General features: G+C 42.1%; 1 protein-coding gene across 1 annotated transcript; it reads left to right on the top strand.

Annotated features, from left to right (window-relative positions):
• The first annotated feature begins 3,902 nt into the window (after window positions 1-3,902).
• On the top strand, window positions 3,903-15,344 carry aox6 (aldehyde oxidase 6). The gene is made up of 36 exons (XM_062380793.1): window positions 3,903-4,007; window positions 4,809-4,866; window positions 5,012-5,108; window positions 5,789-5,897; window positions 5,994-6,120; window positions 6,287-6,348; window positions 6,647-6,727; window positions 6,897-6,974; window positions 7,126-7,206; window positions 7,371-7,515; window positions 8,148-8,240; window positions 8,347-8,498; window positions 8,678-8,771; window positions 8,859-8,968; window positions 9,058-9,242; window positions 9,401-9,563; window positions 9,633-9,710; window positions 9,798-9,967; window positions 10,050-10,176; window positions 10,306-10,428; window positions 10,687-10,783; window positions 10,864-10,988; window positions 11,138-11,271; window positions 11,354-11,441; window positions 11,762-11,848; window positions 11,944-12,135; window positions 12,405-12,632; window positions 12,783-12,878; window positions 13,160-13,288; window positions 13,409-13,483; window positions 13,577-13,629; window positions 13,771-13,885; window positions 13,981-14,046; window positions 14,131-14,319; window positions 14,428-14,595; window positions 15,027-15,344. The coding sequence occupies exons 1-36, from the start codon at window positions 3,954-3,956 to the stop codon at window positions 15,075-15,077; spliced, it is 4,080 nt and encodes a 1,359-aa protein (XP_062236777.1). The 5' UTR covers window positions 3,903-3,953; the 3' UTR covers window positions 15,078-15,344.
• Window positions 15,345-15,395: the final 51 nt, after the last annotated feature.

The raw sequence follows: 15,395 nt of genomic DNA, 5'->3' as shown, positions 1-15,395 counted from the left end.
ATTAAAGATCCAGATAATTTTCTTATATATATAATATAACAGAAAGTCAGATACGTAGGTTTTTATCTCTACACTCTGGTCTCAATTTTTGCTCCATCTTAACTATTATTTTTTACAGCTAAACTCTGTTCTATCATCCCAGCGTGAGGCCTGAGATAAGCATCGCTGTAAAAATCAGACAGTGAGAGAATGTCCCTCGTTCAGCTCTCTGACTTTTTAAATCCTCTACGAGTACACCATCATTCCTACTCTGTGGTTTGCAATGGATCAATAACTCTTTGGAAATGAACTTGTCCCATTAAAATGCAAATTCCACCAATGTGCTGCTGTTCCAGTTGCTCCTGGATCATCCCTCCCACTGCGAGCCAGTTCAGACAGGGGCTAATCCGGTTGCGTTTGCTCCTGCCAGAAGTGTGTCGGGGTGAAACCAGAGTCACGGCTGACGTCAAAGCCGAGGCCTCTTTGAAACACGGCTCATTATCATTTTAATTACAGGCCGGGCGTCTGGGAAAGAGGAACTAAATGAGAGTCATCAACAAGTTATTTTGTGTCAATTAAGGGTTTAAATGTGGAATACAGAATTTAAACTCAGGGCTGAAGGCAAGAACAGGAAATACAGTCAAGATGCATCGAGGTCTCGAACTCAACAAAATAAAGCTTAATTCTAGGGACAAAAGAAAGATTTTACACAAGGCTCTTTTAGTAGCTAAAGCATAAAATGAAATAAACAAAATAATTATAAATAAACTGAAGCTGAAGGTTTGTAAAGTGAGGAGTAGGTGTAAATGCAGAGTGACATGGGGACAGCTTTATAACTTTAATGGCAGCTGTTTGGTGGAGCGTGTCATTAACATGTTAAATTACACAGCTCACCTCTGTAATCCAGAGGGCGGATCTCCCTCTGGGAGAGCCAAATTAAACTGGAACACGCAGAAACCCTCATATCCCTGCCAGGGTTTTCACATTATTTTCAATTAACATTTTTTGTTAGTCGTTGATTGAAGTGAAGTCTAAAATTGAAGTCTGAAATTCCTTGCTTCCTGGACCAGAATAGTTGCCACGTTAACAAATCCACCCAAACTGTGTTTAGAATTCGACACATTTTAAAGGTTTCCTCAGTGAATAAGGGAGATCTTAGTGTTTTTAACTGATCTATAGTTCAGCATACTGTTGAACTTCCTGGACCTGATTCCGACAGTTAAAGATGTGACTATCAAACAGACCCACGCACCAAAGTAACACAGTGTTCAGGGGGAGGAGTGGAAATGAAAGAGGGAACATTCTCTTTCTCCATTAAACTGATTTTAATCAAGTTGCTGATTTGGGGTGAAAACTTGTAAATTGTTGCTTTAAGAGGAGCAGAAAGATGACTTCACTGGACTGTTGATGTAATTCCTCAAACTTAGATCATCAACTGGGGTCAAAGCCACAAACTTTTTCCAATCACTCAGGACATTTTCTCCTCACATCCCCCTCGTGCTCCGAAGGTTTAATTTCCAAATAAGTCAATAAAAGTGATAGTTCCCTCACTTGGCTCACGTACGCTGTACTTATGGAGGGAAAGTATCTCCCACTGCCCGTCCAGTGTGGCTGAAAGCTGGCAGAGCTGCTCAGCTCTACGTGCTCCGCTGGGTTACAGCGTTTCCAAAGAAAAGTGCCACCAAAAGATTAACTTTATGTTTAGACATTTGGTGTTTAATACTGCTAAATCACAACCATGGCCAAAATCCAAAGAGAAAAGGTTAGATGGGTTTAAAGCCCCATTTCCTCAGCAGGAGATTAACCAGGAGACAGACCACTGATCAACAAGAGGAATCACACCATAAACAAGGAAGAGGAGGAGGGAGAAGCATCTACATTTAAGATTTATTTGTTTTCACTAGATGACAGGAGATAGTTGACTACACTCGGCCCAGAATAACTTCACGTCAGGATGATGGAAAAAACAAAGTCCCACATGTTCTGCACAGCAGGTCGGGGCCTGTTCGAATACACAGCAGTGCACGTGAGCACTCTGTGTTTGACCCAGAGAACATGCACTTACATCAATGTCCAGCATGAGGAACAGCTTTTATCCAACTGCCATCAGACCATTAAAACATCTCTTAAAGCACGGTATTTGTAGAAGAAGGCAAAGTTATAATTTAATTGTACAGAACTATATCTATGACAAATAAAACACTTAATATCAAACTTGGGGAAAAAAACTTGAGAATGTAACTTAACATAATATACTAGGGCCAAAACAGCACTTTGCTCGTTTTCCCTGCACAACCCTGCAATCTGGAAACTGTGTGAGCTTCAGTAGCCTGAGGTGTGTGTTTGTGTGTGTTGTGGGGCTGTGGCTCTTTCGACCAACGTCTTAAGCTGTAAATCTAAACCAAACATGCTGTGAATTGTGTAAATAAACCAAATCTGTCCGTGCACAGAGCAGGAATGTGCTCGCCTGTTACCATGCGTGTTAGAAAACACCCAACACTGCCCCAAAAGTGATTTAATGGGAAGCTGAAAGGTGAAAGCAGAAGCCGGACTGTAAAATAAGATATGCTTTCTTTGTCTTCGAGGGGATTTCTTTATCCTCAGGAATGAAACCTGGTGCAATAAGTGAAAGAAACTCAATCCTCTGTGAAAAGGTGGAGATGTTTTATGTTTAACCTGCGTTAGAGGCTGAGTAAATAAACTCAGAGCAGATCAAACAGGGACAGGGATGACTGAGGTCCTGCAACGCGGTTTCCCACACTCTGTTGTATGGGCTGTGCTATCAGGTTTAATATCAGCACGGTTTAATATCAGCACTGTATGGGGGCCCCGATGTGCAAATCACAAAGCAACAGTTCAAAAAATATATGGACAACAAAGGAAAACATAAAACTTAATGTAAAAATGAAATAATAATTTATGATGCAAACAAATGAACTAAATCGACAGAAAGGTGAAACAAATTTTTAACCCATTTTCTTATTTCTTCCCATTTTCCTCAGATTTATTTCTTCCTGAACTGACATTTCCTAAATTCTCTTTGCCTCTAGCGCCATCTTATGGCACAACTCCCCCCCCTGCACTCCCTGACTGTACAATGGAAACAATTGTGTTTGTTTCCGTTTTTTATCTTTTTTTGTCAGCTATTTCCTGGCAAACGAGTGAAATTATATCATTAATGACTGATCCGGCCTTCGAGGAAAAAAATAAATCAGTAAGCCAGTGAATGATTTATCTTTAACCATGATACACTTTTACTCAGAGGTCAGGTTAATTATTAAAACATTATAAAACTGCTGCAAAGGTAAAAGTGGAAAAGAAAAAGTGGGGCAGATGTAGACATGTTTACTTCAGAAAGATCAACCCCAGAGGAAAAAAGAAAGAACAAATAGTTTGAAAAGAAGGAGACTATGAGAAACACACATGTGGACACAGGTGCTGAACTAGAACTACAGTTAATGTAATAAGCTGCTTCAACCAATAGAACTAGAGACTGACACTCTTTAGATATTACTTTTTTGCCATTGATTCCATTTGAAATGTTGGTTTTGCTGATGTTGCACAGGACACAAAAGGTTGGAGGTAGGACATCAAGTCAGTTAGAGGAAAAGTGTGGGACAGGAAATATGGAGACATTGTATGTTAATAAAATAAAATGAGAACCAAATGTATTGCCAGCTCTGTTTTCCATATGTAAGGATTTACCTTAAACAAATATACTAAGTGGAAAAATAGAGGGGATGAGAAAGCATCATAAGAAGCAACCTGAGTTCCTGGAGAAGATAAAGAAGGAGATGGAAAGAAACGGAGGAACAAGAGCAAGAGAGAAAAGCTATATAATTGCGTACAATTTAAAAAAAATAAAAAAATAAAATGTAACCACGTGGGAGTCTTTTATTTTGAAAGTGCGTGCATTCGTCTCCCTTTCCTCTCCGTGGGTGTTGAACTCAGATGAACCGCAGTTGACATCAAACATGTCTTCAGGAAACCGAGGTGACGCGTTGTGCTTCTTCATCAACGGGAAAAAGGTGCGTTGCGTGTTTATCTGGTGAACGTGTCTGTTTGTGTAACTTCGTGAGACTGAGTAACGGGAACGGGCTGAAGGAATAGAAGGCCCCCCCCAAAAAAACAACAACTTGTCCGACAGCATTGTTTAACGAGCTGATGTGACATCCATTGTTTAAATAGCTCACAAAAGCTGAAATTATTATCTACAAGAAACATTTAGGAAAGTTCTGCTGGATAATGTTTCGGGTACAATGCTATTTCTTACTGATATGATTATAACAAAAAAAATAATATAGGGGCAGAGTTGACCCAGATCACATTGATATGCAGTACTTTTTTTTATTATTTTTATTTGTCTAAAGTAAAGCATTTAGAGTATTTCCAGGTTCAACCAATTAATTAGCAAGTAGTAATAAGCTGATAGAAAGTGATTGGTTCAAATACTACAGTGGCCAATCTATAATACTTTATGTAATACTGTTCAAGACAATATTGTTAACTCACTATTAAATGAGTATTATTTTGTATGAAACTAAACAGCTTTGCCCTATCATGAGGTAATTGGATCATAAAGTTAATTTTTGCTGCACCACATCTGCCTCCAGTTCTACTACAAGGAACCATGGTGGTAGTTTGGAGCAGGATTTGACCTTTAACCCCTTAAAACCCCAAATTAAACAAGTCTACATGATAACTTCTTTCAACCTGTGCAATATAATGAAATTTAGAAGTATTACAGTATTTCTCCTGTGTTAGCTTTTCTTGTCGTCTCTCTGTAGAATATAAAATCTCCTGTGTCTTTGTGCTTTCTGTCCAAACAGGTTACGGAGAACCATGCCGACCCGGAGACGATGCTTTTGTCCTTCCTCAGAGAGAAATGTATCCTTCCCAACTTTAACTCTTTCAATCCCCCACCATAAATAAAGTCGTATACATGAGCTGCATGATTCCGTTTCATAAATCCCTAACAATCACATGACCTGTTTGCACCACCTGTCGATCATTCCCTTGACTGCGACTCCAGTGAGGTTGACTGGAACCAAGTATGGCTGCGGGGGCGGAGGCTGCGGCGCGTGCACCGTCATGGTGTCTCGCTATCAACCTGCCACCAAAACCATCATGTATCCTTAATCCCAAACCACATGGACCTGGTTAAGACCCCACATAGACAGAGGGAGACCATGAAAACTCTCAAGTCTCATGAACTCAGGCCAAGTACTCATTTTTGGGCCTTAAATCTTAATCTAATACTTCCTCCATTTGCAGCTGACAGATACAATTATTTAACCTAAATTTAAAATGTCATATTCTGCAATTATGTATTTTATTATCTGTTTATTTGGTATTTGCTGTAAACACAGGGAGAACATGCAAACCACACACAAGAAAAGACGCCATCTAGACTGGTAACTTCTTGTTAACGGGCAATAGAGCGAACCACCCATTTTTACAACTTTAACAACTTTATTCTCGTAGAATTATGACTTTATACTCCTAATAGTACCACTTTGTTCTCTAAACTCTGTCGTACACATACATATACAATAATTATACCACCAATAAAATAAAATAAACTGATAAGTTCAAAATGGGGACCCAAGTGGATCCAGGCTACATTTGTAAGTTAAATAATATGGTTTAAAAATAAAATGTTCATTATGTAACTACACCGACTCCTCATTGAATAAAGCTCAAGAAAACTGAACCCATAGTTAAATCTGATTTCTCAGCCCTCCACTAGAATTTAAAACACATGCATCACATGTCAGATCAGCACAGTTCTCCCTCACGTTACTTTCAGACACTACTCGGCGAACGCCTGCCTCCTGCCGCTGTGTCAGCTCCATGGAGCCGCAGTCACCACGGTGGAGGGCGTCGGCAGCACCAAGACCAGGATCCACCCCGTGCAGGTCAGAGCTGGATCACGATCATTCGCTGTTTGTTTGCCACGTAATGTGAATACATCTTTTAATAGGTTTGAAAAATGGCTGTTGTTGTGTTTACAGGAGCGAATAGCGAAGGCTCATGGGTCCCAGTGTGGCTTCTGCACTCCGGGGATGGTGATGTCCATGTACACTCTGCTGAGGAACCAGCCTCAGCCCTGCATGGATGACATCACCCAGGCTCTGGCTGGTTCGTTTGCTTTGTTTTGTCCCATTAATCAAAGCGTAACATTTGATGAACACTAGATGGCAGCATAGAAATGAGAAAAACACAGCTATCTAATTGTTTCTATGCCATACAATGTAAACAAGCACAAACATCAGAAACACCTCAACACTGTGTCGGTGCTATTCAGGTAATTTGTGCCGGTGCACTGGATATCGCCCCATTGTTGATGGCTGCAGGACCTTCTGTCAGGTACAAAGCACAGCGCCACATCAGATGCATAATAATCATAATAATCATAATAATCATATCACAGATTCTTATCTTACTCTGTCGGTACGACCTGTTTATGTCCTAATGTCATTTAAGGTCCTTTAGGGTCCATTTGATTCACTTATTTCTATATATTTATGTCTTTATCCCCTTTTATTGACTTTTTTCCATCAATTTTTTAATCATCATTTGTTATGCTTTTAAAATGATATTGTATTTTGTCAGCGTTTTGTCTTTTTTTAATAAAGTTTAATTGAATGAATGAATGTATGAACAGGAAACCAACTGCTGCCAAGCCAATGGAGCTGGAGACTGTTGCCTCGATGGAGAGAAAAATACTGAAGGAGAACCAAAGCAGGTGAGTTCATATCTTTCAAATTTTATTTTTCTCTAACCCCCGTCTAAAATATATTACAGTGCTTTAATTTGTTAAGTCTTATTTCTGGTCGTTTGTGAAAAGCCCTGAGCTGCACTCACCTCTATGAATAGGCGTCACACAAATAAAGTTTGATTCATTGATTGAACAGGAAACCAACTGCTGTCAAGCCAATGGAGCTGGAAACTGTTGCCTCGATGCAGAGAAAGATACTGATGAACCAGAGCAGGTTAGCTCATGTTTTTCTTTATATTTTCTCCATAATTTCTTTGTGCTTCGGTTTCTTGGAGATTTAACCAAACGCCTTCTCTTCTTTGCCTTTTTTGACTTTCTGTTTTTTTCACTTAAACATTTATTTCCTTCTGCCTCCTTATGTCCAGGAGAAGCCCCGACTGTTTGACAAGGATGAGTTTGTGCCACTGGACCCGACACAGGAGCTGATTTTCCCTCCTGAACTAATTGTGAGTTTTCCAGATAGAGTTTCACACAAGGTCTTACAATTCATTTTAGTCTCAACCAAAGCTCTTTATTTTCATTGCGTTCAGTTTTAAGTAAATTATTGCTAAATCAAACTTTACACTGAATGTAATAATCGCTTGATAAGAACCTCCCTCTCTCTCCAAAGCTGATGGCGGAGTCAACGAACCCTCGGACACTCACCTTTCATGGGGAGAGGATGACCTGCGTGTTCCCCGCCTCTCTGGAGGAGCTGGTGCAGCTGAAGAGCAGCAACCCCAAAGCTCCGCTGCTCATGGGAAACACCAACATAGGTGAACGTTGCAAAAAAAACACTTCATCCTTTTCAATTTGATGTTGGCTCTTTGTCTGTTGCATCAATTTACGAGATGTGTCATTTGGTTAGAGATGAGATATACTCATACATGCATGTGGTGGCAGCTCTATGTTGTTTTTTTGGTCTGGGCCCAACCAAGCTGGTGAGCTTTCTCCCCAGGTCTGGTTCCATTAGGGGCCCAGGTCTCCCTATCCTGGGTGAGCTTGTCCCATTCTGAATTGTTCTTAGTCTGGCCCCTCGCCTGGGACCACTTAGCTTTTGGAGACTTTACTTGGATCACTGGGACACACAAACTCCTCCACCATGACGAGCAGCTTTAATTACAGCACTTGAATTCAGATTTTAAATATATTTTCTCACGTAAAACATGAATGCACATTTTTCCTGTAAAATAAAAGTTTTCATATCGCCAAACATACAGTTTGATACTGATCTGTCTATGAAAGACTCATATCGGCCCATTTTTAGTTTGCCACACAACAACAACATTATTGAATGTGGCTAATTGCTGAGGAGTGGCTGTTTTTCTCCATATGTTGGCCCTGTGATAACGTTCAGAAAAAATTGACCCATTTAATTAAACTGTGTTTTCTCTGCTTTGTGTCGAAGGTCCAGATATAAAGTTCAAGGGCGTCGTGCATCCGCTGATCATATCCCCGACCAGCGTGATGGAGCTGTATGAGATCACTCAGACGCCACAAGGTGGGTAACCCCACTCTGTTTTGAGTATGTCTTACGCAGACCTGTAACTGTGCTTAAGAGTTCAGTCTTTTTGGTGTTTACCAGTGGATAAGACTTTTTCCTACAGGTGTTTGGTTGGGATCGGGTTGCAGTCTGTCCGAGGTCCGCTCTCTTCTAGAGAAGCTGCGTCCTCAGTTTCCAGAGGAGAAGACCGAACTCTTCACAGCCCTGATCCAGCAGCTGGGGAACCTGGGAAGCCAGCAGATCCGTAACGTCGCTGTAGGTCCACTTCACTCTTACACTGCCAATGTATATTCAGTTAGAGATGCTCCTGTGCTTTTCTCTGTTTTCCTCCCCTCCTTCCTCCATCTTTCCTTTCTTTGTTAATTTCCTTTCTTCTCCTGTGGTTTTTACAGATTTTAATTAATACCTTCTCATTGTTGTTTTAACATATTAAGACTCTTGGAGGCAACATTATGAGCGCGTACCCTAATTCAGACCTGAACCCAGTTTTGGCTGCGGGGAACTGCAAACTGAGTGTCATTTCCAGTGGTGAGTTTTTATTGAGAAATTTGAAAACCCGTGTCGGCTTCTAGGTTTTTATAATCCTGATTTACAAGCAGTTTCTTAATCCACCAGGAGGAAGACAGGAGGTCCCTCTGCATCAGGATTTCTTTGTTAGCTTTGGGAAAACCGCCCTGAAACCGGAAGAAATTGTTCTCTCAGTTTTCATTCCCTTTACCAGAAAGGTACAAAGACTATTTCGTCTTCACATATCTTTGCTCCGATGCTCTTAAACGAAATAAAAGTGGGATATAATATCCTGTTTTTCCTGCAGGGGGAGTTTGTTCGAGCTTTCCGTCAGGCTCCGAGAAAGGAGAGCTCCTTCGCCACGGTGACAACAGGAATGAGGGTGTTTTTCTCGGAGGGATCCCGAGTGGTCCAGGACGTCAGCATCTGTTTTGGAGGAATGGGATCGACCACAGTGATTGCTGCCAAAACCTGCGCAGCTCTCATCAAGAGGTCAGTGGGACATTTATCGCTCAACGTGGGATAATCTGTATTTTCAGAAATGGTTTAATGAAGAATGTAAATTAGAAATTAGTTTCGTCACAGATAACAATTTTAAACAGCAACAATGAAAGCCACACTTTTCAGGGTTCCCCTTGTCTTTTCCTCAGGCCATGGAACGATGAAGTCCTCGGCCAGGCCTATGACGTCCTCCTGGATGAGTTGTTCCTTCCTCCCTCGACTCCCGGAGGGAAAGTGGAGTTCCGGCGCTCACTGACTCTCAGCTTCCTCTTCAAGTTTAACCTGGAGATCCTGCAGAAGCTCAGAGAAATGGTAAATCTTCAATGCCACATTGTAAATACTGCTGACACGAGCGACTGAGATGAGTTTTCCCTTTTACAGAATGTGATCACAGATCAGCTCCCTGAGAAGATGCAGCCTTTACCCAGAGAGATCCAATCCAGCCTGCAGGATTTCCAGGTCCAAACTTAATGTATCTCTACATCTAAAAAGAACAAGAGTTAGATTGTGAAATACAGCTGACAGCTTCCTCTTCTCCTCCTCCAGCATGTGTCGAAGGACCAGAACAACCAGGACCCAGTGGGCCGTCCCATAATGCATCGCTCTGCCATCAGCCAGGCCACAGGTGAAGCCGTGTACTGCGACGACATCCCCAGAACAGACGGAGAACTCTTCCTGGCTCTGGTCACCAGCTCTCGAGCACACGCTAAAATCACGTAAGTGACGATTCTGGTTGTTTGACTCGCCGTCTCATTTAAATCTCCTCTTCTTATTTTTAACAAGTCTTTTGTCCACCAGGGGGATGGATGTGAGAGAGGCTCTGCTGCTTCCTGGTGTCTTCGACGTCATCACAGCCAAAGATATTCCTGGGAAGAAAGTCCGTGCGATGTCTGGATATGACGAGGAGCTCCTCGCTGAGACAGAGGTGGAGCATAAGTGTTTGTGTGTTTTTGTTTGTCAACACCTGGGGGAAAAAGCAGGTCCAGCAGAAACTTGTGATTATCTTGTTTAATATCTGCCAACGGTATTTACCTCCACTGATGTGTGTCTTCAGGTGTCTTGCATCGGTCAGATGTTGTGCGCTGTGGTCGCTGACACACGGGTGCATGCCAGGCGAGGTGCAGCAGCTGTGAAGATCAGCTACGAGGACTTGCCGGATCCCGTGTTCACCACAGAGGTCTGTGATCATGTCCAAATCTTTACATTTATTTCGTTCTGTATCAGCCTGAATTATTTTTGCCTTTCATTACTTTGGAATTTTCAATAAGTTTTCAGTTTGAACCCTGCTTGGCTGGACAGTGTGGTTTTATGGTCAAGATGACAAAAGTTTCTGCCTTTTGTCTTTTCAGAATAAATTCACCCTTTAATCATATTTCTGATCTCAGTATTTAAGAATTAATATCCTCATGGTGTTTATCCTCTTCTGCTGCGACAGGAAGCCATTGAGAAATCCTCTTTCTTCGAGCCACTGAGGATGATACAGATTGGAAATGTAACGGAGGCCTTTAAAAGTGTCGATAATGTTCATGAAGGTAAATATCTCTTATCTGTAGCTGTACATAAATTGTGAGGAAACTTGAAGACTGACTTTCTGTCTAACTGTTTTCCTCAGGAGAGGTTCGACTGGGCGGCCAGGAGCATTTCTACATGGAGACTCAGAGCATGCTGGTTGTTCCTGTCGGCGAGGAGACTGAGTTCAATGCTTACGTTTCCACTCAGTGGCCGACTTTAGTTCAGGTGCACAGAGACGCCTGGACATGTCTGACCTGAGATGTATTTTCTAGACATTTTAGAGATTGTCTGATGAATGTGAAAGCTTGACAACATGATTAAAAGTTAGGTCGGAGCTGAAGAGGATTTCTTAGTCCATTATTTCCTGACTGCAGGATGCCATAGCGGAGACACTGGGCATCCCGTCAAACCGAGTCACCTGTCACGTCAAAAGGGTTGGTGGAGCATTCGGAGGGAAGGTCACCAAAACCTCCATCTTGGCTTGTATCACATCTGTGGCTGCGTGGAAGTAGGTGGACAGAATTGAAATTAAATGAAACCATAAAAAGCTAGAAAGTTCTGATGGTTGGTGTTTTACATCTTTCGTCTAGGACCAATCGTGCAGTCCGGTGTGTTTTGGAGCGAGGTGAGGACATGCTGATCACTGGAGCTCGTCATCCTGTCCTGGGAAAGTACAAGGTACCACGACACTCTGTCATTTCAGGGAGGTTCTCGAGATCAGTGTTCAAATCCAATTTGAGGCAGATTCCCTGAAAGTGATTCAAAGATGGTTCTGAGAGGATCTACGTTTATTCAAAGACTAACGAGATGATTTAATGAATGTTTGAATCAACTATCTTGGATTAAGTTTGGCACAAATGTCAAGTTAGACTCAGGGGAGGGGACTAATTCGATGTGGGAGGTCAAAGGTCAAGGTTGCTCTAGCTTTTGGAGGAGTTGTGGTTTAAAGTCAGCAAAGACTAAAAGAATCCCTGATAGTTGCTTGCTGCTTCTTTCAGGTTGGTTTCATGAACGATGGAAGGATCATGGCAGCAGACATCCAGTACTACGCCAATGCTGGGAACACTGTGGATGAATCTGTTCTGGTTGGTGAAAGTCATTCTTTACTTTCAGGCCTCTCAGAGTTCTCAAACCACAAATATGTAAAAATGCTCTCATTGAGTTCTTCTTCCTGCTGCAGGTAGTTGAGAAGATTCTGCTCCACATGGACAACGCATACAACATCCCCAACCTGCGAGGCCGCGGCGCTGCCTGCAGGACCAACCTGCCCTCCAACACGGCCTTCAGGGGCTTCGGCGTGCCCCAGAGCCTCATGGTGGTGGAGAACATGATGAACGATGTGGCTGCGGTGCTGGGACGCCCCGCTGACCAGGTCATATTCTGCAGACATGATGCAATTTTGCACAGGTTGATATGGGGGAGCTGGAAGTCACTATAAAATTCAGTGAATTAGAAAATGCTTCTCTCAAAATGCTATTTTTAAGAAATACAATCATTTGTTGGGCCTTGCAGTTACAGCCAATTGCCAGTAGGTGATGTTGTAGAACAAGAGCACCCCTACGTCCAGCGTCCTTAGGTTGAAATCTTACTTTTCGAACAGCTTTTAAGTTTTTCATAAATTTTTAAAAAATTTTCCACCAGATTCGGGAGACCAACATGTACAAAGGGGTGTCACTCACCCACTACAAGTTTGAGTTCAGCCCAGAGAACTTGCTGCGCTGCTGGGAGGAGTGTAAGACCAAGTCCGACTACAGCGCCCGGCGCCAAGCCATCAACCAGTTTAACCAACAGAGCCGCTGGAAGAAGAGGGGCATGTCAATCATCCCCATTAAATATGGCATCGCGTTTTCTGAGGGCTTCTTAAATCAGGTCTGTGGGATTCAGCTTTTCTTATTTTTTTTATCAGAGATGCATCCACCATGGTTTACTTGTACTTTACAAAATGTCTTCACCTTATACAGTATTTATCTTATTACCACATGGAAATTAAGGCATGTTTACTGTGTGTTTGTGTGAAAGGCAGCGGCTCTGGTCCACATCTATAAAGACGGCTCTGTTCTGGTAACTCATGGTGGGGCAGAGATTGGTCAGGGAATCCACACTAAAATGCAGCAGGTACTTACGTGTGCAGCTAAAAGTATCACAGGCACAATATCCATCTGTAACTTTCCAAGTGTCCTGTACCTTCAAAGCGGTGCGGCAGCTTCATGTAATGATTGAAACATTTATCTTAAAATCACCTGGTTCAGTGTACAGACACTTTTAATCCACTGCTGAGAACCAAAGAGAAATGACAGCCGAGATTTTATTTCATTTAATTTTATTTGACAAAATTTCACATAACCAAACACTTTATTCATTCATAAGCTCACAATCTGTTTCCTGTGGGGTGTTAGGTTGCCAGCCGAGAGCTTCACATCCCGCTCTCTCAGATTCACATCAGTGAAACCAGCACCAACACTGTTCCCAACACCTCCCCCTCCGCTGCTTCCTTTGGCACGGACGCCAACGGCATGGCGGTCAAGGTAACGTCCGGGTCCCGCAGTGAGATCTTAACTGCTGCACTGGGACTCATATAGCAAGGACACATTGTCAATGAAAAAAGAAAATATGTGTACGAATCTTATTCCTATTCTTTGGTACAGGATGCCTGCCAGACTCTGTACCAGAGACTGGAGCCAGTCAGGCAGAAGAACCCCAAAGGATCATGGGAGAGTTGGGTAAGGTTAATCCTGAAGGATCACATGGAGAAATGGTGCATTTAATCAAACATCGGCCACAGAGACATGTATTTATCAATATTTGTCTTTCAGGTCCAGGCAGCATTTTTTGAGAAAATCAGTTTGTCGGCCACTGGATTCTACAAGTGAGAAATAACTGAAATAATTACTGGATGAACCAATAAACAGTGACTCTCTTCATACCTGGCGTTACCGCGCGTCTTTGGGGAGAGCAGGTTGATGCCAGGTATGAAGAGGGTCAATGATGGATTCCTGTTTGTCCTCAGAGGTCCAGACCTTTACATGGACTGGGACAAGATGGAGGGTCAGCCCTACTCTTACTTCACATTCGGGGTGTGTTGCTGTGAGGTGGAGCTGGACTGCCTCACCGGAGACTTCAGGGTCAGAACGCACAGATTTCATCCTTCAAACAACGTAATGGGAACTGTAGGCTTGAAGACGAGGTTGAAAGAATTTTACCTTTTTTCATCTTGTAGACTTTGAGGACAGACATTGTGGTTGACATCGGCAGGAGTGTGAACCCCTCTGTGGACATCGGACAGGTGAGACCGGTTTTATATTTTAAATATTAATTGGAATCTTATGGAAGTTCCTACATTTCCCCCTTTCTTTCCTCCCTCTCTCAGATTGAAGGAGCCTTCATGCAGGGTTTGGGTCTCTACACTCTGGAGGAGCTGAAGTTCTCTCCCTCCGGGCTCCTGTACACACGCGGCCCTTCCCAGTATAAGATCCCTGGGGTGTGCGACGTGCCGCTTCGCTTCAACGTCTACCTGCTGTCGGACTCCCACAATCCCAACACCATCTACTCCTCAAAGGTTTCCTCTGTTTACTTTGTGAACCCTTTTCCCGTAATTCTGTACGTTAAATACTGTGTTTGCAAATTCTCACAAGTATCTTTCCTCTTTGGTGCTTTGTCGCTGCAGGGTATAGGAGAACCCGTCCTCTTCCTGGGTAGCTCGGTGTTCTTCGCCATCAAGGATGCTGTCGCCACCGCTCGCTCAGAATCCGGTCTCACTGGCCCATTTTCCCTGGACAGCCCAGCGACAGCAGAGAGGGCCTGTCTAGCCTGTGCCTCCCCGTTCACTCAGAAGGTAGTGATAGTAAAACTGTATCACTCTGGTCAGTGACATGTACTCTGACACCAGACGTGGATTTTAACAACAGTTGCAATTTAATCAGGGTGTCCGCAGATATTATTTAACAAAGGTTAAATTTAAGACTTTTTGTTTCCACTTAAAATTCCACTTAAATAGAATTTATTACTTTATTATTTGTTTTTGCTGTTTTCTATTTCTAAGAGGAATCAAGATGAAACAACAGTTGAGAGGTAGACATAATCAATTTAATTCAGAAAATTCTCATCAAGAAATACATGAAATCACTTCATAGTTCTTTCTATTCCATTAAATAGAAAAGTAAACTTAGTGCCACACAAAAGCTTTAGCATTTAAAACTGACAGCCATACATTTGCCATTTATTTCTGTTAACATATAGTTGTTTGGGGTTTTATTTTGTTTCCAGATTGCAGCTGACAAACCAGGATCTTTCAAACCGTGGGCCTTGAACATCTAAAGCTGGAACTGTGATTTTTTTTTGTAATCAACGTAAAACAGGACTGACTATGAACTGAATGTAACTCATAATAATCACCTGATAAGGTTATATTTTTAATACTTAAAAGATATTTTTAATTTTCTACTAATCAAAATGACACCGAGCTCAATGTGAAATGAATCCATGATAAGCAGTAGATTTTACAGTACATATGAATGTTTTTGCTCATCTGCAACAGAATAAATAATTATATATTCAACATATATTTGAATATAGTAAACAAAACCATTGTTTGAACTGTTGTCATTCAGCACCAGGACACAACCACAGAAAACA

This window comes from Platichthys flesus, chromosome 22, assembly GCF_949316205.1.
Source record: "Platichthys flesus chromosome 22, fPlaFle2.1, whole genome shotgun sequence".
NCBI lineage: Eukaryota > Metazoa > Chordata > Actinopteri > Pleuronectiformes > Pleuronectidae > Platichthys > Platichthys flesus.
The sequence above is the reverse complement of the archived record's forward strand: the minus strand, read 5'-3'. Positions and strand labels throughout refer to the sequence as shown.

Bases quoted from the DNA above. Each gene is read 5' to 3' on its own strand.
- aox6 (XM_062380793.1), top strand. From the start codon at position 3,954: ATGTCTTCAGGAAACCGAGGTGACGCGTTGTGCTTCTTCATCAACGGG. The intron at 9,564-9,632 runs GTAAATCTTCAA...TCCCTTTTACAG, and splicing joins TGCAGAAGCTCAGAGAAATG to AATGTGATCACAGATCAGCT. The intron at 11,272-11,353 runs GTAGGTGGACAG...TCTTTCGTCTAG, and splicing joins ACATCTGTGGCTGCGTGGAA to GACCAATCGTGCAGTCCGGT.